The sequence below is a fragment of the Lycorma delicatula genome, chromosome 1 (assembly GCF_047948215.1).
Source record: "Lycorma delicatula isolate Av1 chromosome 1, ASM4794821v1, whole genome shotgun sequence".
Lineage (NCBI taxonomy): Eukaryota > Metazoa > Arthropoda > Insecta > Hemiptera > Fulgoridae > Lycorma > Lycorma delicatula.
The window spans coordinates 350374421-350401237 of NC_134455.1; the positions used below are offsets into that span (position 1 = coordinate 350374421).

Consider the following 26817-nt stretch of genomic DNA (forward strand, 5'->3'; position numbering starts at 1 on the left):
AAACGAGGAGGGTAGATATAATATCTGCTGCATAGAAGGGAAATTGAATGGAGAATTCCCTTAAAACATATTTTCTGCTAACATCATATTACTGACAATGTTTAGTCATTGTGAAAAAGATGACTTTTTTACTTGTGGAGTAGCCATATCTACTCATTCCTATACAATAATCTCTATATAATATATTTGGTACCAACAGAATAAGATTTGTTTACATGAAAACCATTATTTAATGGTGTATTAGCTTTTTTAAATAATTTGTTTCACTATAAATTGTGTATTTTTTCCAAGTTTTAGAATTTTAGGTTTCTGAGAATGAATCTCATTGTTTAAAAAAAAATGTTTGAAAATTTATGTTATTGTCATTTTCTTTTTATTATATAATTTTAAAAATATATTCTAATAATGTCAAACTTAATTAGCTACCTTTATTAAGTCAGTTATAATCATTTCTTTGAAAATGCTCTTGTATTCATATAATTTTTTTTTATAATTATACATTGGTTTGTTTTCTGGAATACTGTTACAGAAGACTTCATGTCACAAAGTACACATTTAATTTTATTGATGACTTCAATATTTTACAGTTTTAAATTCTACTGAATTTTAATATTATATGCATTATTAATTTTAATTTTTCTCTCAATATTTTGCACACAGATTTGGTTAATTTATAACTAGGTGGTGCTGTAAAATTAAATCAAGGTCTTATAGAGGCCAGCCTCCGTAGCGCGAGCTGTAGGGTCTCGGCCTCTCATCCGGAGCTCCCGGGTTCGAATCCCGGTCAGGCATGGCATTTTCACACACGCTACAATTAATTCATATCATCTTCTAAAGCAATATCTAACGGTGATCCTGGAGGTTAAACGAAAAACGTCTTATAGGGTATCCTTTTTTTGTACATTTAAGACAAAATTGATTTGGTTATTTTTGCATATGATTCTAATTCATATAATTTTCAAGATTTAAGCGATTTATTTGTAAATAGCATCTGATAATACTTTTTAAAATATATCATAATTCAATAACTTTTATGTTATAACATTTTTTATATTTTAATGTTATATCGTAATACGTTTTGTCTGCTTTTACGTGGTCATGTTTTCTTTATTAGATATAGAATTAAAAAAATAATTTTTTTTAAATTTTCCATTCTTTCATATTTCCAAAATTAAAAAAACACGCCGTTCAATTTGGAAATGTTCTCATAATAAGTGATGTTACATTTACTGCTAAACTGATTTCGTCGTACTTGATTCTTAGAATATTAGTTTGTTGACTTGAGTGTTTATTTTAATTATTTTGATTTAATATAGCTTTCCTTAAATTTTAGTTTCTCATATATTTTTCTTCTGAAATATTTTATTACATTTGTAAAAAAAAAAGTTATTTTATGCAAAAACAGAACTTTTTGCCCAGTTTTAAATAAAAAATGGTGGTCTCTACGGCTGTGTTGTTTGTAAACAGTGTCGGTAATTGACATTTTAATATTTTCATTGAATATAGAATTGTGTCCATACTTCATTCTAAATAACGTAACGTTAATCTTTACGATTTATTTGTCAAACATTATGCTGACCAACTGGAGTATCCAATGAATATGAATTCCGGCTTCTATAACCTTTTAGTGTTTTGTTAAAACTTAAGCGATTACAATTGAATGTATTAACGATGTTTATGCATTATGATTCCTTTGGAAACGTTGGACCAGTACATGACTCTTGTTGTTGCTGTTGGTGGTGTTTACTTAGTATTCATGTTATTTCTTTTAGTTTGTTTTCTGCGTAAGTTCAATACAGATCCAGTAGACAGCCTAATATGTCAAAGGCCTATTGAATTACGAACAATTTCTAATCCTTATAGATATTGTAACGTAAATCAAAATATTACACAACCTCCTTCTTACGCTTCAAGATCTAATAGAAGTTACTCTTCCAGAAATAGTTCGAACGTTTGTAAAATCCAAACCAAAAAAATCACTTATGGAAGAATTGATTTAAGTCAAATGGAAAGGTTAGCCACCTTGTAGAAGATTGTGTATAAAAGTTAATTTCGATATTATTTAATCATTTTCTCTGTCAGGCATAATGGGTAAAAGTGGTTTTAGAAACAAAGTGATTTATAATCGTTCCAGTCCATTTCAGACGAACTATGGTAAAGGTTCCCAAAGCTTAAAGAAACAGGTAAATATATTTTTACTGCATGACAATGGTTTTGTTATTCAATTTAAAAAGATGTAATTTGTTTTCACCTGAATTATTTTATTAATTTGTACACATGTAAAATTAGTCAAATTGTAATTTTTCATTTCATAAATATTTAAAGCTTTTCCTTTTCAACATGAACATGAACTACATATGCCATATTACATTATAACACCTTAGAATATATTATTAAGAGCTTTTATTTTGGCTTCAGTGACTTGTTTATTTTTTTCTGACTTAAATGATGTTCATACTAACCAAATGACCATTATATTTGATTCTTTGGCACTGACACAATGGTTTATTTTATATCTTCTTTATTCCTTATCATCTTGACTATAAAATATGTTGCGTGGTTGGATGTTTAATTTAAAAGAGCATTAGCTGGTTCCTTTTATTATTGTTTTGTTTTGTTTTCAGTTTCACTTTTGTTTTGATTATTGAACAGTACTAATTTATTTACAATCTCAGTTTTTTTTATAAAAGTTTGACTATTCTGTGCGGTTTTGGTTCTTTTTAGTCTTGCAAAACCAGACAAGAACTGAATTGGGTAATTCTGAGCAACAACTTGATCAACTTAACGGATTAGCATCTGAACACATTGCAGTTACTCACAAAACTTATACCTAACTAACTATAATACTGATATCGCAGTGCAGACTTTGACCTGGTGTGGATCATCCGCTGTTCAAATCTGTTATGCATATCTACTCTGGTATATTAGAGTTTGAATAAAATTGAAGTCAATCAAGTAATTGCTTAGAATTACCCTTAATTGTCTAATAATTATTGAATAATATAGTGCTAAGGGCAAACATATGCATATATATATATATTTTTTTTTTTTTTTTCATGTTAGTGTGAAAATACATTAACATAACTGGCCTTTAGCCATGTTGAAGTTATCATTCTTAAAAAAAGAGTGCTTACAGTATGAATACTTTTAAGTTAAATATAATAAGCAATTTAGATTATCCTTTTCCATTTTTTCATTTTTGCAACAATATTCAACTATTTTATTAAATCTTTTATCAGAATAGTTTTTATGTAATAAACCAGTTATATAGTAATTAACTGTTATCTTTCTGTATGCTGTATAAAATCTATACTTCTTTATGCTTTTATAGGTGAGTTTATAAAAGTAAAATCTATTGGTCTAATAAGCTGTTAAATTTGTTTAGGCCTATTTAAATTAAAAATTGGCTGTTATATTTTATATTGTGTATTTGGTTTAAGTTTTTGTTATTTACTTCTGTGTCTATCAATGCAAGTGATTATTTGTGGAAAAGTGTCTACCTGCATCACCATAACTCACAAAACCAATTGCTAATTGACTAGAGTCAGCACTCTAGTTAAGTTACTAATTCGTCCTGTGGAGATAGGTTAGGATTAAGGTTAGAGTTTTGTGGAGAGAAGAATAAACCATAAACTAATGCTAATATTCGACAGAATAAAATTCTGAGTCAGCTGTTGAAGATGAATGATGGCACCCTTTGTAGGTTAATTATCTGTTGCACACTTGACTTGTATAGCATGGAACATGTGTTTAATCTGTAGTGACTATTTTACTATTTAAACATAATTTGGCCAAATTCCCTATATAAATCAGATTATATTATAGATTGGTGTTAAGTAATGCCATATCGTGGTAATTTAACCTAATCTGTCTCCACAAAAGTTTAACCTTAACCTCAACTTTAAATGTATTTTACATTAACCCTAAGCTTTCTCCATAGAATGGATTAGCATCTGAACATGTCTTGATAATTCACAAAATTGATTTCTTATTGATTAGAATACTGATAATGCGTGCAGACTTTGACCTTGTAAGGTCATCCGCTACCCAAAACTGCTTTCCGACATTTAGATCTTTTCCTATCATAAGCATATCTACTTTGGTGTATTAAAGTATGTGAACAAAATTGATGTGTATTAAGTAATTGCTCAGAAATATGTTAAAATCGCTTCGAATTACTTGGTTAATTTATTTTAATTTGTTACACTTTTTTTTTGCTATTTAACAGTATGTAGAATAAGGTTTAATTAGATATTAACCTGAACTGTATTGGGAAACAGGAAAACTATTTCCTTGATTTTGACATTTTGGTAAAACATTGCAATAATAAAAATATTACTTAATCCATATTTTACGAAATTTATTTTTAGTAGCTAATGTAAAAATAAACAGGAATTTAATAGAACTCATTCAAAAAATTAATTTTATCCTATTATTATTTTGTTCCATCACAAAGATGGACACATATTTTTATCATAACATTGCATTCTGCATTATGTTAGAACTCATTTGTAAGCTTTGTATGACAAACTAAAGCTTCTTGAGAATTATCAATTGTTTGTGTCAATAATTTCATAAATTTTTCACAAACTGTTTGCATTCTAGTTGAGAAAGGATGCAAGGAATGTTCATTATCTTAAAAAAAAATTTTAATCTAAATAACTTTATGGATGTTACATTTAGTTTTATCATATAATTTGTTATTGTTAGAGTTGGTTATTTTATTTTAATTTCTGTGAGGGGTGTTTGATAAGTCCCTGCAAAAATGAAGACACAGTTCTTCAGGTAAATTTTTTTTTATTTTTCAGGACAATCTGCTGAATACCTTATTTTATTATCAGACTAATTGTATACACATAGTCCTATGATACTCAAGTTTTTTGATCCCATTCTTATAGCAAGATTTATACAATTCCAAATGACAGTTACTATCACCTTTCCTGGGGTAATAATAAAAATATAAATTTATTTTTAATTCAATTAGAGGAAGGAGGTGAAGACAGGCACAAAAGCTGTTCATCAGTTGATTTCAATAGATGAGGTGTTATTTTATTCACAATAAAGATTTACCATTTTATCTAATAAAACATAATTCAATAATACTAATACTTTCAGAGCTATTAATGATTAAAAAAAAAAACAATGGTTGTAATTTTGTAACAAAAAATTATGTAGAAGATGTTAGCTATACACACACCAAATTTTATTAAAGGTTCTCAGTTTATATCTTAAGATATACATTCTTACTGAAAAAAATGTAAAATAGTTGACAGAAGGAAAAAGAAGGGAGTAAGGGCTTTTAGCCAAATGAACCTTTTTCTTTGTTTTGAAGACCTGACTCAGTTTGTAAGCTTGGCAAACATCTCGCAGGACTCTGTATTAACAATGTTATATTCAAAATTAAATATTTTGTTTGGTAAAAATATATGATTAGTACTTAAATTGTTAATCTGAGATAAAAGTAATATAAATAGATCAAAAGTTATTAACCTGGTAGAATAATCTAATTTTCAAAAATAAACAGTCTAATAACTTTTTTTATATTATAGTTTTGAGCAAATTAATGGAAATACTTCCTATGGAAGTTATTTTTTATTTATTTTTTTTAATTGTGAACTATTTAAAGTTGTTAATTAACAGTTGAAATGATTTGTTTTAAAGTGAGGTTTTATATAACCACGTTATCAATATACATTGGCTACAGATCGGATAGAAACAAAGCAGGTAAAGTAGGTTGAATGAATCATTTTTGAAGCTTTATTAGCGAGTTACTAGGTGAGACAGATTGTAATATTCTTAGGCTGGTCTTTTTAATTAATCTATATTTATCATTTGCTTAACGATCTCTTATCTGAACTTTTTACTTAGAACTAAATTTTGTTTAGAAAATTTAATTGAATAATATGTTATGTTATTTTTACTTTAGAAATATCAGTTCTCCTTCATTAGTAATAACATATCTCCAAGTGATATTAAAGTTACTCATCGTTCAAATCATGCTAAATCATTTCCCAGTAAGATGGTATTTTCAACTGCTGTTTGTCGAAAATTTCAGTCAAATATATCATCATCTGATCAGCTAAAGCAAGACATTAGTCCGAGGTAAGCAAAATAATCTGATTATATTTATCAAATATGAGGAACATTTAATAGTTAAGAGACAAATGGCAACAGTGGAAAAACTAATTAAAAGAATAAGTTGAAACCATCTAACATTCAAATTTGTTGCACCTCTGCCATAGAATGTAGCAACTGTTCAAAAAGAATTTCCATTATTATAACTTTTTTGTTTACTTTAAAATGTTGAGTCCACTTTAAACATGTACTTTGGAAGAATAGTATGTATGCTGATAATATTTTTATTTTCTGAATGTGTAAAACACTGAAATTCTCTTGCAGATGTTAAAATAGTATAGTAAAATATGTTTACATTTCAGTTATCAGCACTGTACATTGCAGTATTCGTGAAAAGTTGAATTACTACAATTTTAGATCGCATAATAATTTGCAATGAAATTTGGATTCAGCATTTTGATCTGAAATCCAAATATTAGAATATGGAATGGGATCATCTGAGTTATTCTCCAAAAAATTCAAATCTAAGCATCAGGAAATAAAGTAATGTGAACAATGTTTTGGGACTATAATGGCCCAATTTATTGTGATTATTTGGAAGAATAAAAAACAATATACGATCAACAGCAAGTACTAATGTGACATGCTAGAAAATAATGTAAAACCCTCATTAAAGAGGCATTGTCTTGGTTCTCTCTCAAAAAGCATTCTTCACAGTAATTCCCCTCGCACTGCTCAAAAGAGGTGGGAAGCTATTCAGAAGTTAGATCAGGAGTGGTTGCCATATCCTTTTTACAGTTCATCTCTCAATCTACCAGGTGTTTTTTTGTTTGGTCTTATCAAAAGAGTTTTTATATGGCAACAATAACGAGCAGCATAATTTGCCGATTTGAAGGGTCAATAAAAACAAAGCTGTTATAGGTATTGTAATTATTTTTTCACCATATGCTTGTATATTGGAAATTTACTTTTACACTGTTTTGAAAATTGTATCCAACAAGTAGCACCCCTCATTGGCGATATACTGGTTTACCATAATTTGGAAGCATTGTACATTCTTTCCAGCATAGCAATGGGAATGTTGGCTATTGCCTGGTGAATATTCTATTTCAGTTTAGCAAGGGTCCTTGTGTGATTGGTGTACACGAGGAATTTCAGATACCCCCATAAAAAATAGTCACAAAGGACTGAATTGGGTAAGTACGCGAGCCACTGAAGATTGCCCCTCAAAGAAATCAGGTGCCCAGGGAAGTTTTCCCACAAAACATGCATTGCAGTTTGCGCTGTGTGTGCTGTGGCTCCATCCTGCAGCTGGGGCCACACATCCCCAACATCCATTTCATCAAGCCTTGGCAAAACAAAAAAGAGCAGCTGCATGCTTGTGTGCCAAGCGCCGAGGAGATTGCAAAAAAAGACTGTCTTATCGCTTCAGTGTTTTGGGATTATCTCGCAGACCATTCCCCTGATATCTCTTTTCAACATTGCCAATTCTCTTGAATGTGTTTGCCCACATAACAATTGATGGCCGACCTGGAACACGAGCCAGGTTGCAATCTTGAAGTGTGCACGAAATACTCGCTGCGTGGCAACAATCAAGCAACCATTAGAAAAGTAAGCCTCTGCAGCAAATGCACGCTATTCCTTTGTTCACTGTATTCTTGGTACTTAAGTGGAAGGGAGAAAAAACTTCCCAACCCACCCGTTCGAGTGAGACCATCCATCCTCTAACGGCCAAACCTCGCTTCCTGGTGTCTAATTCAGATCAGCAAATTATGCTGCTGGACCCTGTATATAATAAATATAAATAATTATCCTGTATATGTGTGTACACACATGTATACACACATACAGGTGTTTATAAAAACCATGTCAAGTATTCATGGGATGGTTCCCCACATTGAAATATAAAGAAAAAGCTTTATATCAACATAAGTCTGGAAACATTACAGGCACTCTGCCATTTTATATATTTTTAACATGACAATTTATTTCTTGGGAATGGTTAATTATATTGAGCTGAAATTTTGTATACTGCTAGGATACCTAGAGGATTACTTGTATAAAAATAATGAACTTTATCTCTCAATCCACTTCAAAATGGCAATCATGTAAACCTTTTAATTGTTAATATCTTTGCAACCACTAATTCATTTAAATGTTGTTATACAAAAAATATTAAGCATTTTATGACAAAGAAAATGACACTGTATTTTTTGAAATCCATTCATAATTAACAAAGTTATGACAAAAATTCTTGAAGCGAGTTTCTAGATTAAAGAACCAGCTTTCATTTCTTTCCAAATAAAATTAAATCTTTACACGATCTCAATTCAAATGATTTTATTAATGTTTTGTAATAAATTAATAATTTGAAAATATTACAATAAATAAAATGTTATCATGAAAATATTATTATAATATATGATATTAATATTAAAAATTAATTTGCATTTAACTTTTTTTCATTTGATGAACAGATACTGGTTATTAAGCAAACTGTTTTTTTCTTTTTCAATTAGAATTTATTTATCAATACAATATAATATCGGATAATAAAACATTAGTAAAATAAACTAAAGTAGCTGTTCAGTATGGCGGCTCTCATTCAAAATACATGTACCCAAGTTTTTCATTGACTGCCAGTCTCTTTTCAAAGTTGCCAGGTGTCCAACAAATCCTTTTAATCCCATTTTGATGGGATGTTATGTGCAATCTTCTTTGGTATCCTCAGGGGTGTCTTATACAAATGTCTTTAAATGGCCCTGTAAGAAAAAGTCAAGAGGATTGAGATTATTTGTAAACCTTTGAGTAAAAGTGGAAGATCAGCAGTCAAAAAATGTAAATATCTTTCATCATTGAGTGTTTCAGGTAAAAAACAGATAAATAAGAGGTCACCCGGAATACCAGCCCACACGTTTACAGAAAACTGATATTGATGACAGTTCTCTGAATCAGGATGAGGGTCTCAGTTGACCTCATGTATGTTTTGTGAGTTTTAAGAATGGCTGATTTTGTAAACTTGGCTTTATCAGTAAAGGAAATATCATTCCAAAAATTAAGAATAGTATATTTTCAGATAAGCCACTGACATAGCCAAACAGTGACTATATTCTTGAGGTAAAATAGCTTATATTTGCTGATGATAATAGGCATGGAGCCTATTATCATCAGCAAATATAAAAAAAAGCAGCAACTCCATGTTGCTGCTCATTCAAAACATTCCAGACTTTTACATTATTAATATTGAACTCCAAGGCCAGCTCTCTTAGTATATTTTCAGGATGGTTAGATATTTCATCTAACATACCCTCCTTAAATTCAGTACATATTGAATGTGGTCGTCTTGATTACAATGTTTCTCAGCTTCTGTGTCTCTGAACCATCTATGAATGGATGAAAAAAAATATGTAGAAAGGCAACTTGATTGGGAAAGTGTTCGTGATACAACCATCTCATCTCAAGGATGTTCCAATGTGCAAGACCATATATTAAATTAATATTAGCCATTTCTTAGTTAGTATTATAAATATGATTCACATTATCTGCAATGGTGAATAGATAGTGATAAAAAAGTAATTAACTGTTACAGAACAGATCAGTGTATTCATTTGGTCAGTAACAAATGACAAACTGGGGATTAGTTTTTATTTACATTTCCAACAGTAACTTGTTAATATAATTGCAGTATTTAAATTTTTGTCTAATTTTAGTAATAAATTGTGTGTTTTTATATTATAAAAAATATAGGTTTTTTGACCTAAAAATTACTTAAAAATTGTTCCCAGAAATGTGTCTAATATTTTTTTTTAGAGAAGTATAAAACTCAAAAACAAGAAAAAAGTCTGTTTTCTTCTGGATAACGCCCAACTTCATGCAGTAAAGACAACTCATGACAAGACAGTGGAACTTGAGTAGATGATTATGTGTCTTCAGTCATATTTGTTAGATCTCTCACCAACAGATTTCCATAGCAAAATAAACAATTTTTTTTATAAAAATGCCATCAAAATGTTATTAAATTATTGGGACAAAGTTATAGAATCTGAAATTTCATATTTTGATAAGTAAATCCATTTTTAAAGAATATTCTTCAATATTTCACATTAAAAATGGTAAAAATTCTTCTCCATTTTCCATTTATGATAATGCTTTTTTAACTTAGTCGTGTTAATAAGGCTAATTGTTAAAATCTTTATGTGACCTTTTGTATTTTATCTAAATAAATTAATAAAATTTCAGGTACATGTTGAAAGCTGATAAAAACAACATCTGTAATTTGTTAGCATCAAATGGTAACATAGCTTCTCATAAATTACCTGGTGTTTGCCATAGTGACATTAATTTCACTTCAAGATATCCATTAAATCATCAAAAGATACAGTTAAATTCTGCTAATGAAAAAGATGACAGTAATGTTTTAAAATCTTTGGACACTGATGAAAATCTGTAATTATAATATATGTGTTTAGTTTTTTACTTCCTAAGCATCCTGAGTAATATAGTAATTTGCACTTGTTATGAATGGTGGAGTTGGTCCACCTCATACATATACTTTATACCTTAAGATAAAGTACTTTTTATTTGATTAAAACTAATGCCCAAGTATGCACCATTGTTTTGGTTGTTGAAGCATAGTTAACTGCAGAGTAAAATGAATCATCAAGCTTGGACTGGATAAGACCATGTCCCAAGTTAAGGTTGCAGCCAGTTGTGAGATAGTGCAATCTGAAACTGAAAAGAATATTAAAAAAAAGTAAATTGTGAACTTGTAATATTTTAAATGTTCTTTAATTACTAATTTATTTTATAAGAAACTCATACAAGCTATGCTGAAAAAAAACCTAAATTTGTGTATTTAGGTAACTTTTATAACTATATAGACTTGTCCCCATTGCTGGCACAATATACTGCTTCTATTTTTGGAATTTTTCCTGGAACAGGTTTTTGGGGATGGTTTATAGCTGGTGTATCTTTTTTTAATCAGTCTCATTTATGGTTTGTAAATAATGTCCTTTTATTTTTAATTCGGAGAATAAAAAAAATCTGCTCAAGCCAGGTCTGGAGAGCAAAGTATCTGAGGCGCAATTGTTGTCTTGTGTTTTACCAGTTACTGGCAGATAAGAAATGATATATGAGCAAAGGTTCATTGTTATGGTGTAACATCTGCCTCTGATCTAAGGCCTCTTTCTGCATGTAGTAGTTCTCAAATGCCATAAAATTGCCATGTAGAATCCTTCTTTGCTTTCTGAGACATCAAATGAATTCATAATTGACCAAGCCTTTTCAGTAACATCACCATCTTGTTTGATCAATGTATGTATGGTTTTCTCATAAGTTGATAGATCATTTCCTTTCTGCACTAATTACAACCAATGTCTCTTGGATTTCACATTGTAGCCATAACTTTGAAACTCATCACCTGTAATAATGTTTTTTCAAAATGATTTCATTAGCATTTGGATGTTCAAGAACCGTTTTGACAGGTTACATGATTCTTTTCTGATTATTAGTGAGCAAACATTTTGCTCACCAATAAACCGGTGGGCATAAATTTTGTGGAGATTCAATACATGTCGAGTCTTTCTGTTAAAATTACTCTGCATAATCGAATGCAGATCTCATTTCTTCAGTGATCAATTTAGCAATGATCTTCATGAACTGTATCAATGTTATCAATTGTTAATGTGGAAGGTCATTCAGGTATAGGATCTTTATTGGTCGATGTTCTGCTCTTTTTATAATGAATGAACAGTTCGTAGTACTGTGGTCTGCTCATTTAGTCTTCCCCAAATGCCTACTGAATTATTTTTAATTTCTTTATGAAAGTTTTACCATATTTGAAGAAAACTTTAAAAAAGACATGTTTACTTCAAGAATTTTCATTTTGCTTTCTAAAAACTCCAGTGAGAGGTTAGTACGTGTGTATATTTATTTTTTCAGTTTTGTAAGTTACTACTAGCTGGTGCCACTTGTTAGAACACGCTTTGTGCGCAGATTAGTGCATTATTTCAAAGGTTCGGTCTTTTCTGAATACTCCTTACATATGCCACTTTAGCATCAGTACTATCTCTGTACACTATTCATATTGTCAGTTAATTAATACTCAGATATAACTTTAGTCACTTTGTGAATGGAGATGTTTTACACTTTAGTCCAATCAATGCATTTATTATAATCTGGTTGTTTTCTGATAAAGTTCCCAGAAGATCAGTAGATGATTGCCTGTCCTGTAACTTTTGGCTTAGTTATATGTGACCAGTAGCAAAAAAGAAGTAAAATATAATCATATTCAAAATTGTCAATATAAAGAAGAAATGAAAACAATGTTTATATACTCTGTATGCAATACAATAACTATACCCTTAATATAAAAAGTCGTTTATCAATTTCAAAAAAAATTAATGATTAATTGTTAACAAACATAACTATTTTCTTGTGTTATGGGTTTTTTATCTTTTATTTTTTAGAATAAAGAGATAAAACAGAATGTAAATCATTGATTATAATTGTTGCAAAATAGTTTAGACAAAAAAGAGTTGTTCCGATTTTAAAAGTTAAATCAGAGTAAAGAAATGTTATGAAAAAGTAGATCCATTGAAATAATAACCAAAGAGTAAAATCACAACACTGTAGATTAAGTTCAGCTTAAAAGGTGAATAATGATAAGTACAACAAAAGATGAGCTGTAGCTCCTAAACAGTTGTGTCTAGGAGAAAATCCTTAGAATTATGTATCGTATTCAAAAATGTTAATAAAAATTTAGAGTTTCATTACAAAAATGAAGTTTGCTGCTATATTGAAAAATTGTAGAAGTCAAAAAATCTTTACAATTATCCTCTAAAACCTCTACAATTGTTTAGGACAAAAAATGTCAGTATGGTATTTGTAATGTAGTAAAAAATCTAAGGAAAGTTTCTCATTAAAGTTCTTCATAAATTTTCTAGGTAATCTGATCCCAATGGTGGCTCGATCAAAATGAAATACTTATATAATGACAACGTTGAGTGCAAATTAAACCATCCTTGAATTTTATAGATGATTTCCTTGAATTTTATGATTTTGCAATGATCAGAACATCTTAAGAGAATAGCAGTCAGGTATGACTTTGATTAAAGTGATACCTTACCAACCATAATAAATATACAGTTGAAATTTCATTTTTTGATAAGAATATTCATGTAAAATTAGACATCGCCTCGGGATAGAGAACAGACCATCACAGGGAATTGTTCTCAGCCCTTGGTTTTTATTGTTTATTAATGAACCACCTCAAACTCTTGAGCTGTTCACTATAATTCTTTTTGTTGGTGACATAACTGTATCTATATCTGGAGATAATTATTTAAATGGAGTGGAAAATTATATGGTAGCAGCTCAAAAAAATATTCCAACCATCTAACTTGAAATATAGATGAAATCGACCCATTGTGCTTCTCAGGCAGATCATAATATTGCTGATGATGTGGTTAGAATTCCCATTATCATTAGATAATAATATTGTTTCTGTTCACTCTGACCCACATAGGGGAAGACACCTTGTGATGATATCGATCGCCACATAACTACTCTCTGTTAAAAAAATTAAAATTATTTCTATTGTCAAAAAAGCGAATATTCAGGTTGTTTTATCAGAGACAAATTCTTGTGAGATGATCAAATTGATTCCATTTGTAAAAAAATTAAGCCATACTGTTTTACTCCAATGCGCCTTAATAAAACTAAACTTGTGTATTGTTGTCTTAAGTATAATGTCATCTCTTAAGGCTCCCATAAACATTAATATTGAACTTTGAGGTACAGAAATGGATTTGTCAGATCATTATCTGGCGACCATAAATATGAATGTGAATGTATAGATTTATATTTAGAAAATTAAATATGTTATTTTATACTTTTGTTTATATTTATGAATGTGTAATCTTTGTTAAAAGAAATGGTCACTTATTCTTAAAAAAATAACTATATCCACCATTACCAAACCAGACAGTAGAACTTTTTTTCTTTTTTCTGTTTATCCTCCAGAACCACTGTAAGGTATTACTTCTGAGGATGGTGTATATGAATGTAAGTGAAGTGTAGTCTTGTTCAATCCCAGATCGGCCGTTCCTGAGAAATCTGGTTAATTGAAACCCAACTGCCGGTATCCATTATCTTGTATTCAAATCCATATAAAAATAACTATCTGAGTAGGATTTCAACCTTAGAACTCTCGACTTTGAAATCAGCTGATTTGCAATGATGAATTTACCCTAGACCAACCCGGTGGTTCAGACAATAGAACTGTTTTCATGTAACTCCAGACAATACTTCGGCTTACAATAAAGGGCCTTATTAATTAATTAATTGCTTCCTTTACAATTTTTTATAAATTACCAAACCATTTGAAAAATCTTTCTACCAATTTACTTAAAATACAATTACATGATTTTTTTTTTATGGAAGCAGTATTACTTTGTTTTTGAATTTTTAGGTAATGTAAATTAAACACAAAAAAAAATAATTTATCTGCATTCCGTTCAATGTATACATAAATATGTGCTCAAAATAATTTTCAATAGCAGTTTCGGAATTGTGAATTATTTTGTAATAACTTACCTTAACATTACTTCATGTGCTTATATTTAAATAATTAATATGATCAATCGCTTTACACATTTGTTCTTATATTTATAATTTCTTACATCGATATTTAAAATGTATTGTTCTGTTTTGATCAGAATAATGATTTATTTAATCTAGCAAAAGAAGAATAAGAATTAACTGAACTTCTGAAGGTATGTTTGATAGATTGTTCGAGAATGAATGTGTTTTTTTTGTATGCATTCAGTATTTATTAATGATTGTAGGAATTGATATGCCACTTAGAAAATTTAGTTGTTTTTAAACTTTATAAATCATTTATTCTATGTTTCATTATTGTTTACAGTGATTTTTACCATACAAATTTGAGGGAGGATCAATACAAGTCCATCTACTGTAATCAAGAATTACCAAAATTTCAGTTTCCTTTCCAAAAAAGTCATAATATTCAATCTATGACTGATACTGTTAGTCTGCACAGTATCTATAGTAATAGTGATAGTTGTAACAAAAAAATTACATTAAATAAATCCTCAGCTCCTCCTATATATAAAAAAGAATATTCACAACCATTGAAAAGTGTTAAAACAAATGAAAATTCTAATCAAAGATTATTTGTAACTTCAGATGATTTTTTAACTACAAACAAATCAAATTTTTGTATTACACCTTTAAGAAAACGTTGTCTTTCATCGTCTTCCAGCTCGGGATCAATCTTATCAGACAGTGATATCGATGTTATTGAAAATAAAAATGATTTTGTTTTGAATGTTTGTAAGGATTCTTTTTGTGATAATTTCTTCATGAAAATGAGCGCATTAGAACTTCTGTCTCATCAAAAAAGTACATCGTTGTCTGAAATAACAACCTCAGAGGCATCACATATTTCTAATGTAAATTGTATTGATGATCGTTCGTGTTTATATAAAGTTTGTGTTAGTCGGACATCTTCATGTGTTGGTGAAACTGGTGATAATTATTGTGAGATTGTTGATGATGATGATGATATTGTGGATGTGGATGATGATTGTGATAGTGATAGTGATAGTGTTGTAGAAGAAGGTGATGATGTTGATCAGGGTACAGACATTGATCATGAGGTAAGTAAATATTATTCTAATTTTGAAGTTACTTTTCATTTTATTTTAGCATTTCCTATTTTTCATGAAATTCTACCTGATATAATGCTAGTTAGCATAACATTTAAAGAATATTTTATGCTAAATTAAATGTGAACTACTATATAGTAATTTTAACTTAGCAGCACTTATATTTATGAACATTCTTGTATATATAAAATAGATTCAACTTGATCCACCAAAGTACAGAATTGAATAAAATAAAATGATACATTGTATTGTTGAGCAGTATTCACTTGTTAAGCTTGAGTTCAGATTTTGTTGTGGAACATTTGTTTAACGTTTTGTGCATTTTGCAGTTCATATTTTTAAATAGAAACTTCACATTATCATTCCGTCTTCTTTAATATGTCTAAGCGACCTCAAAGTTGAATTTTTCAGTTTTTTTAGGAAAACGTCAAATGCTGGTAGTGATTCTTGTAACGTTAGTGAAAATTTCACATTGCCAAATATTGCTTCGCTGTCACAAACATTCGTCCCGAAACTAGTATCACACCCTCCTGTGAAAACTCAGCTTGTATTGAATGTACATCGACATCACTCAATAATGTTGACATGCCTGCTGAATCATTTAGAAGTGATAAGTATATTGTTCTGGTTCCAGAAGCTTCAACATCTTTAAGTTCCAGTGAACCACACACGTATGATATTGGTGTTTACATAGGAAAAGACTTATCTAATGAAAAAAAGTCAGATGTTTTGGAAAATATCTGGGAACCAAATCCAGGGTTTGTTTTTCCAACAAAACAAAAGATAAATTGCAATTTCAGTTTAAATGGCTTTACTGCTGGAAGTGGCTTGCATATTCTGAATTTAAGGGAGGGATTTCTTATAAATTTTGTGCGTTTTTGCTCCAAGAAATGGTGTTGATCTGGCAAGCAACCCTTAGGTCAACTTTGTAGTGAGAAATTTGGTAACTAAAAGGATGCTGTCGAGTGATTTTCAGAACATGAGAAGTGTCTTTATCAAAAGAAAGTTTGAAGGTAGCTGATACTTTGACTGAAATTTCATGTGGGAAGAAAAGGTCTATAGATGTGTTAATAGATACTGCAACAACTCAAATGAAACTGAAGAACAGGAAAAAACCTATTCCTATTATTGAGAGTATTTTGTTTTGCGGGAAATAATGTATCGTTCTGCGAGGCCACAGGGATTCATGACGAATAGAGGTCAAGGTTGACCAAGAACCAGAAAAAAATGATGGCAATTTCAGGGGACTACTTCACTTTCAAAGTAGACTGATGCTATATTAAAAAATATGTTGACATGTAGTGTTAGAAATGTGCATTACACCAGTCCTAGAATACAGAATGAAATAATTGAAGTGTTCAACAACCTAGTTGTTTGAAATCTTGTGAAAGAACTTATTGTCTGCAGTTGCATCTCTATTCTAACTTATGAGATATCAGACTTAGAACAATTATCACTATGTGTTCGAAATGTTGATAGAAAAAATTTCACTGTGAAGGAAAACTTCCTACAATTATTGATTATATGATGTGACTGGAAAAGAAATCGCAACGGAATATTGGACAAGTTGTGTTCATTAAATGTAAACATAAATAAGATTCATGGTCAAGGATATGAAAGAGCTATATCCATGTCAAGAAAATTAAATGGAGTCCAGGCACATATAAAGGAAAAGATTCCATTAGCGTTATATGACCACTGCTCAGCACACAGCCTCAACTTAGCTGTTTTCAGTGCTTGTGAAGTAACTGCCATTAGAAACTTTATGGGTACAATATCGAGTATGTATGAATTTCTTAATACTCCTGAAAGGCAACATGTTTTAAAATCGACAATAAGTGAAATGAAAACTACAACTTCACACCGTGAAAAACTCGTTCAACTTTGCGCAACATGTTGGTTAGAAAGGTATAATTCCGTGGCCACAGTAGTGGAATTGTATGATCCTATTATTGCAGCCTTTCAAAGCATATCAGAATGGAATGACAAAGACTCATCCTCACAAGCAAATTCACTTTTATGTGCTTTGACTGGCTGTCAATTTGTGATATCATTGTTTTGTATTTAGAAACTGTTTTCTTTAAGTCTCCCATTGTGTAAATTCCTGCAGAATTCAACTATTGATCTCGTGGAAGCAGTAAACCTTGCTGAAGATATTAACAGTGAAATGAAATGTTATGTATGTATGTGTATGTTATGTATTAACACAAAAATGTTGATGAACAATTTTCTCTAAAATTTTAATTTGCCCCTCTAAAGTCGTGAATAGATAGAGGTCCTCCATTCAGATCCGTTGCATGGCAGCATGGGAAAAAAACCATGTAAACTTGGACATCATCAGTGACACCAGAACTTAACTTCCGTGTCTCTACTTTTATTCCATTTCTGGATACCTTCATGTCCCAACTAGATTCGTGTTTCTTGAAGCACAAGGAAGAATTGAAAGGCTTTCATCGCCTTTTACCTACGAACCCAGACCTTTTGTCCCTGCCATCTCAAGTTTCTGTTTTCACTTCACTCACATCAGTGACATAAGAAACGGTTGCCAGGAAGACCTGTTAATGAATTAAAATTATGGTACAGAAAAATTGCACGTCTTGAGAAGGGAGACCAACTGAAAACGGCCGTAGATGGGTAAACTATTCATTATGTTGCAATCCTAACATAATGCCAAATATATTCACTTTGTTAGAAATACTAGCTACACTCCCAGTGTCCACATGTACAAATGAACCATGTTTCTCAATGTTATGCCGTCTAAAAACATATCTGCGTTATTCTACTGGAAATACATGTTTGAATGGATTAACACTCCTCAACGTACATAGAAACTACACTTCAACTGTAGAAGATGTGTTAAATGAACTAATAAAAAAGAAACGTTGTTTGGACATTGTATTGTGAATGCTGAAATTTCCAAATGTAGTAACATAATATACTGCAGGCTAAGTACATTATGAATACTATATTAATTTAACTACCAGTACTCTTTTTAAATAATGACCTTTCAAAACAATAATACACTATAGTAGAGTACTGATTTGAACAATTGAGACAACTGCATTCAATTCTTTATTCAAATTCCTTCGTAGAATGTAGATTCATCTGTGCCAGTTTCATTCTTCATCCTCAGTCAGTTCCATATTGACAAGTTGTGTTTAATTAAATTTATTTCATTATATTTTCTTCCATGGATTTTATACATTATGTTCTGTCTTATCTATCTCATATACAAATAACTGTTGACTAATATATATCATTGTGTAGCCTAAGTGTAATAATGGCATGTAGCACTGGCACAAGCACTTTTATAATACAAAATGAAATAGGTGATTTTATTTGGGTATTTATGAATGTGTTATATCAAACATTGTAACATAAATATATTGTAACATGATATAATAATAGTAATAAAATAACACACAAAATTTAAAATACCGATGCCTATTGTAAACAATTTTAATAATGATCCCCCCTTAACAAAATTCTGCATAGGTCACTGGTTAGAGGAGGCAAGTAAAGGCAGCTTGTAGGGAAGACCTGCTTTTAAATTTTACATATATTATAATTAAAATACAATTAAAGAACTTTCTTTTACTGAAACAATATTATCATCTGTTGATGAAATATAAAAAAAAAACATTGTTTTACTTTTGCATTAAAATAAGTACAAAGAAACTTTTTCTCTAACCATTATAATGTTTTAGCAATATGATTAAATTTAGTGTAAATTTGTTTATAATTTTAGAAGTTCTGACAAGTGATATTTAGGCATTTCTTAGTATAGCTATGTATTTTATAAATCCACTGCACAGACTCGAAACTTGGGCACTGGCATATAAATTGAACCCGGGACTTTCCGTATGAAAAACTGAGAACTGTTTAATTTTTTTTTTTATAAAACACAAGCTAGAAAAAAAGCTTTATGAAAAGCATTAAGAAAATTTTTGAATTTTTCATCAAAATTAACTTGGTTATTATTTTCTCAATTTATTTCTGACCATAAAGTTATCAAATTTCTAAATAAAACTTTTATTTGATTACCCTTTTAAAAGTAATCGTCTAATCATATATTTTTGTTAATAAATGATTTTTTGCAAATTTGATTTGTTATTTAGATTTAATTGTTGATATTTTTTTTTGTTGTAAATAACATTTGTTAAAAGAAAAATGATCTTTCTAATTATAATTAATTTAATTTTCAGCACATGCTGCAAAATACCTCATTTTCTGATGGTAGTTCAATAATAAGTGTCGACAGCTATGATGATAGTGATGTTAATTGTATAGAGAACGATAAATCTAGTAACACTGATGAGTAGGATTATGGTGGTGAAGAAGATATAAATTACAATAAGCAAACAGTGACTCAGAATCATGAAGAATAAGTACAGCTGTTAATGTTTCGTGTATGTAGGAATCAGTTTACAATATTTAATTATAGATTTTAATATTATGACTCCCATTTCTAAATACTGCTGATTAGTACTGTGTCTGATTAGTTCATACCATTTGTTTTCTATTTTATTGTAAGTAGAATACTGTGCTTGTATATATTGTATCTATTGCTGTTTTACAAGGTCTGTTCAGAAAACAACTGAACATTTTTAATTACATGCGAACGGAGATATTTAGTGATGTGTGGTTGGCAGCATTGTGTTCCGCATAACCTAATCTGTAACCACATGTTTTTGGATTGTTGATATCTCATTTAGTTTTCATGTTATTCTTATTTTAGTGCAACGTGTTAGTAGCAATTTTTGTAATCACAATTTTCTGGAGCAACGATACAATGTAAAATTCTGCGTGAAACAGGGGAAATCTTTCACAGAAACATTCAATTTTTGAAACAAGCTTATGGAGATGATTCTCTGGATTCAGAAAATCAATGATTTGGTGCATGCAAATTGCGTATTGATTTTCAGAGAACTTATCAAAGAGGTTAGCATCTCAATTAGATGATGCCTTAACATTTTGAGTGAAAAATTAAACGTGCAAGAGAAAGAACAACAGAATTAAACCGAACAACAGAAAGAACATCAAGTGACATTTGTCGGCAACTTCTTGAACAAGCTGATGTTGAAACATTCATGCAAAGGATCTGAAAACTGGGTTTATGGCTATGACATTTAGACAAAATTTCAATCATCACAGTAGATTGGCAAAGGATCTCAACACCCCAAGAAAGTACTCAGTCCCAATCCAATGTCAAAGTGATGCTCTCTGCTTTTTTAAATTTTAATGGAATTGTGCATTTTGAATTCTTGCCTCAAGATGTAATGTGAAGTGTACTGTCGAAGAGTTTTACAATGTTTATGTGTAAAAACTGCAAAAAGAGACCAGAATTGTGGCAAGACAATTCATGGTTCCTCAGTTTTGTGCCAAAAATGAGATGACTGTCCTTCTTCAGCCTCGCTACTTGCTAGACTTAGCACCTTGCAATTTTTTCTTATTTCCGAAATTAAAGTCAGTGATGAAAGGATGTCGCTTTGAGACTATTGATGACATTGATGTTAATTCATCATGGACCGACCATTTCAAATGAAGCTGTCCAGGACTGCTTCACAAAGTGAAAACATTGCTGGGAAAAGTGTGTGAAAAGGAAAGAGAGTACTTTGAAGGTGACAAGGGTTATAAAGGCAGATAAAACCAGTAATCTGTAAAATTAATAATAAAAATTAAAAAATTAAAGTTCAGTTATTTTCTGAACAGACCTCGTATATCGGTGTGCTTCGGCATTCTAATGACATTAACTAATGAAATATGATAAAGATTAATAAATAAAACCCAAATTGTAAAATTTGATTTTGTCATATTAAAAATTTAAATTATAATAAAAAATAATTATTTTTCTTTTTGAAATCAAAAGAAATTCAAATATCTCAGTTCGGAATGCTTGAATGTTTTCTCTAAAACAAATGTTAAGAAAAAAGGATTCAAAGAAAAATTTATCAACTAACTAGAAGAGGATTAGGCTAACAAAAGAAATCAAAATTTGGAAATATAGAATATAAAAGAAGAGAAGATTTAAGGTTTTATGGACACCTCTTCAGAGTGGACAATAACAGACTAACTAAACAAATTTTCAAAAACAGGAAGACAAAACAGATTTTTTTCAAGAGGCAGAAATCGCAAAATTTAAAAAATTGATAAAAACAAATTTTGAACAGAAATGAATTCAGGAAAACATTAATTGAAACAGATTTTTCAGAAAAAGAAAAGAAAGAAATAATTTTAATGAGACTTGGTCTTAGTAGAGACTACAGCAACTCAGACAAAAGATGAAAGAATCTTAGAAGAGAGATATCGTAAGTTATTTAATGGGTCCCCAGTTGTCTTACACAGAAAAAAAAAAACCATTTGCTACATGTTCTAATTCATAGATGCAACATGCAAATATCTATTGACCAAAAAAATGAGTCTTCTTGGTGTTAAAATAATAAAATATGAATAGTAATAATAATAATACTAGGGTAAATCAAATATAAATGGGATTTTTTTTTAAATTTTATTTATTGAAAAATAAAAAAAACAAATATATTTATTTTTCTACATAGTATCCTGCTTTAGAAATACATTTTTCTCAGCAAGAAGGATGATTTTTTATTACAGCATCGTAGAATGAAACTGGTTACATCAGGAGCTCAGAAATTTAGGAGTCAGTGAACTTGTGTCCATATGTATCTCACATAACTCAAAACCAATTAGCCATAGGAGGTTGAAATTTTGGATTTAGGGCTATTATAACATCTAGTTGTCCAACTCCCCTTTTGATTGCAATCAACTGGATCGAAAGTCCCAAGAAAGCCCAAAATCCAAATAAAAATTTGATTTTGGACTTTTTGTTCACTGCAGTAATAAGCCCTCATTGAGATCTTTTCAATGATATATCATAAGTGGTACTATTTTCATTGGTTCTAGAGTTTTAGCCAAATAAAAGTTTAATTAATGAAATATTTGGATCTTAGAACGGGAAGGCATATCGGATAAAATCCGACTTCATCTCCTCTTGTTTTTTTAATTTAAATATATTGATTTTTTAATAATTATTAACCTCTGATTGTAAAAAAAATGTACAATAAATAATAATTCAATAATAACAGTAAAAAAATATATATATATGAATAAGCATTAGAAGTCATTAAGGGAATAAAATTTTATGTACTTATCATTTTTTTTAAATATGTATATGTAATTTAATAGACATACAAGGAAGTTATGCAGTGTTCACATCAGATTTTTTTCTTATTACATTATATTTCTTATTAATGTTTTTCTGGTAACTTTTTTTATTATTCTTATTTATGTATAAATTCTATTACATTCTAACACATTCAGTGTTATCATTTCTTAAAAACTGCTTTCAGTTTCTGATTTGCTGAATAGTTCATAGTTTTTAACTCTAGCTTAGTTTAATTTCTAGTTTTTCCACTGCTATTTTCTCTAAAAAAAAAGACTTATTTAATTTAAAAAAAAAAAAAAATTGCACACATTGTGTATAATGAAATTGTAAAAAAAAGTTATTTAAATATGTAAATGAAAAATCATATTGCATATACAGAGTTGTGCAAATTAATGAAAATACTGTTAAGTTTCAACAACTTATTACATTTTACTTACATGAGTTAACACTATACAATTTTTTTAATATGGCAAATGTCTATCTTTATATTTTATCACCTCTTTCATTCTTTTTTGGCATAGACTGAATTAGTTTTACGTGGTCTTTGAAATTTTCATCCCAAACCATATATATGGATTGTGGTGTTAATCATTTCCTCTTTTGTAATTCAATTAAGCTTCCCATTTCCTTTTTGTATATGTCCCATTAAATTTCAGTAGAGTTGAAGTCTAGGGAGTTTTCTGGCCAGTCCAATAAGTAGATATTAATGTCACTGTTGAACTTTGTTGCTGTATTATAATGACAGGAAGCAAAATCTTATTGGAAAACTAAATTTTTGATTTTCACAAGAGGCTGAACTGATTGCAGAGTCAATATTTATTTTATTCTGTTTACGTGATTCCTTCATTAGGAATAAGACAATGAGGTTCTTCAGTAGAAAAACTTCCCCAAAATATTTTTTTTTTACTGATATTTAACCGACTGAACAATGTGTTTGAGAGAAACAGATTCTCCATTTTCTCTTTAAAGAAACTGCAGATGATTCTCTTTCCCAATGAAATGCATTTATTTGAGAAAGTCACTTTCGACTGACATCAAAAGAGCCCACTTTACATATTTCTTAGTCCATTGTAGTGTTTTTTTTTACTTCATATTTTCTGAAAAGAGCTACTTTTCCATTAGACTTCATTCTTTCTGACTTTGCTCAAGCAACTTTCATTGCATACTTCAATCATGATTTTCAATGCTGATGCCAGTGTTTCCCTTTAAAGATCATGACATTATTTTTTGAGGATCAAACGTAGCCCGCAAGATATCTTTCAGTAGTTTTTTATTGTATACCATGCTTTTCCTTTCTTCAAGGTTTGGCAGAAGGTATCTTTTTCAGATATATTAATTGACAGCTTTTGAACTCACTCCCATTTTGCTGCAGTTAGAGGTATTAAATAATGTTCATGGAGAGTTACATTAATTTTTCCTATTTAAGATCCATCTAAAAAATTAAGTTGAATGATCACAATAAGAAATTGCATAATACATAGAAAAACAAAACACACTTAACTACATAATACATAGCCGAGCATGTGGGGGTCGTCTTTGTGCGATGAGGCCGTGGGCACTCTGCATACTGGCATCTGACAGTGTAATGCTCCCCCCTTTCAGATGCAATGCTCTCTATGAGCGGTTCCAGAAAGGGGAAGGGGATAAAAAGAGCTGTATGACCAACTTAACTAAAATTTCCCATTGTAGTGCAGTGTTTTCATTAATTTGTGAACACTGTAATTATCACAGTCAATTATGCTTTTTTTTATAACAATTTTTTGTTTAAAATTTACATTTATGAGGCTCATTTGGAAAGTTCTTAGCCTGATAAAAGAAAAATCAAAATGTTTTAGAATTTATTTTTATTTTTAATGTAATCACATTGCAGTTTGATATTCTAGTTAAATGACTTATCAACCTTTTTTTAAAACCGTCAATATAATGTGATTTGTCCATCTCTTGAAAATCAAAGGTTGTATTGTCTTTAACCTCATAATTTATAATGAATCTTCATCTGGCCAACCATTTTTTCAAATGAAAAGTAAATAGTTACTGGAAGCCAAATCCAACAAATAAAACTCATTGGGAGCACTTAGAAGTGTGTAGGTGATGGAGTTTTACAGCAGTAACCAGAGACATTTGTGCAGCACATCGTAGTGAAAGAACATTTTCTTTTTGTCGGAATAGCATGCTTTGTTCAGTCCAGTAGAGGTGTAAATACTCCCTGATGATGGTCCTGTGTTTTTTGGGATAGTCTATGAACACCACATCACAAGAATTCAAAAAAAAAAATGTAGCCCTGAACTTTTCCTGCAGATTTAACCAGTTTTACTTTCTTTTGTACACTTTCACTTGCTCCCATCCACTGTTTGGTCTCTGACATATAATGGTGAATCCATGTTTCATTTACTGTTATAAACCGTCAGAAAAATTGCATTTAAATAAGTTTAAACACCCTTGAGACATCTTCAGTCATATGAATTTTTGGTCAATTTTTAACAAACATAGCACCCATCGAGTGGAAAGAATATACCTCAAAATATCATGTAAAGTGTAGTAGACTCAGTAATTGACAAAATTCCAACACAGAATGGATCTACGACTAGATTTAAATTTAACAGACCACTTTTTTAAAGTCAACAAATCCTTTGAAGTGGAATCTAGCGTTTTGTATATTCCTGTTTGGGTTAAACCCATTTAAATCAAAGTACTTTAACAGCTCAAACTTAGTGTTATCCATTTTTCAGTAAATGTCAAAACTTGTTTGCTTTACTTGATCAATACAAACCAACAACTAGATGCATACATCTAAATTTTCGCAGCATGCCTTCTAAAGGATCTAACTTGACAAATATCATAGTTATTTTATCATACTTGTGCCATCTCTATATCGTTCTGTGAACTTTCCAGATGACTCTGGTGATTGAATTACTCATAAAAACTGCTGAAATTGAAATAATTTTACTTTTTCTTTTCATACTAAATATATATATATTTTTTTTTAAAGCAAGTACAGCAGTATGAAACAGACTTGAGAATAACGAAAAATACGTTAATATTTCTGTGGCATACATTTGCTACATACATTTACTGTTAATTTATGTCAGTCGCATTCATATATTATTGATTTAGTTATTAATTAAGTATTAAAAAATTGTTCATTTTTATTCATTCATTTTTGTTTTTATTTTCACAGTTGCTTATCTTGAAAGGTGTTCATAGAGAAACTGATTAAGTTGATAAGATTGCATTGGATATCATTTTAGGTTACACAGAAATATTTCTGCTGAGACATGTATCTGCTGCTAACTGCCATTTATGATTTGTGATGATGTTGAAAAACCTTTGTTCAGTTCTCTCTCTCATTTTTTTTTATATATTTGGGATTTTTTTTTAAAAAGAGTGATCAATTCCTATCTATTATTAAGGACTAGTAACTAAAAATAACTATAATGCGATCAAGTTCTTCGTCTAGAATAATTATTATAATCCAATAAACTTTGTAGATATGTATATAAATATATTTCATGATAGCTTTAATTTTAAAATTAAAAAACGTAGATAAAATTTTTGAATAAGTTATAGATGAGAAGTAATAAAACTTGTGTGGTATTAACTTTTAAAAAAATATGAATTATAATATTTATATAAGTTTTTTATTGTAAACAATTTTAAGGCAATTCATTTAAAGTAATGAATTATGAATGACTGTATATAAAGTACCTATATATATATTATATATTTAATATCTTAACTGAATGTACCTGTGTCTATGTACTGACTAATATGTAAAGTTTTAATGTTACTACAAAATGCTACTGTAGAATTATGTCACAATTTTCCTGTAAAAAAAAAGATTGCATTATTAAATAACAGTACGCATTTTCA

General features: G+C 29.8%; 1 protein-coding gene across 2 annotated transcripts; it reads left to right on the top strand.

Moving 5' to 3' along the window:
- Positions 1-1448: 1448 nt before the first annotated feature.
- Positions 1449-26817, top strand: LOC142334459 (uncharacterized). 2 transcript variants are annotated; one of them, XM_075382486.1, is made up of 6 exons: positions 1449-2183; positions 5927-6102; positions 10315-10521; positions 15002-15755; positions 19970-20173; positions 26126-26817. In XM_075382486.1, exons 1-5 carry the CDS (start codon positions 2088-2090, stop codon positions 20084-20086), a joined length of 1350 nt encoding a protein of 449 aa, XP_075238601.1. In that variant the 5' UTR covers positions 1449-2087; the 3' UTR covers positions 20087-20173; positions 26126-26817. The 2 variants fall into 2 exon arrangements, with proteins under 2 accessions (XP_075238601.1, XP_075238602.1); XM_075382487.1 differs by lacking the exon at positions 10315-10521.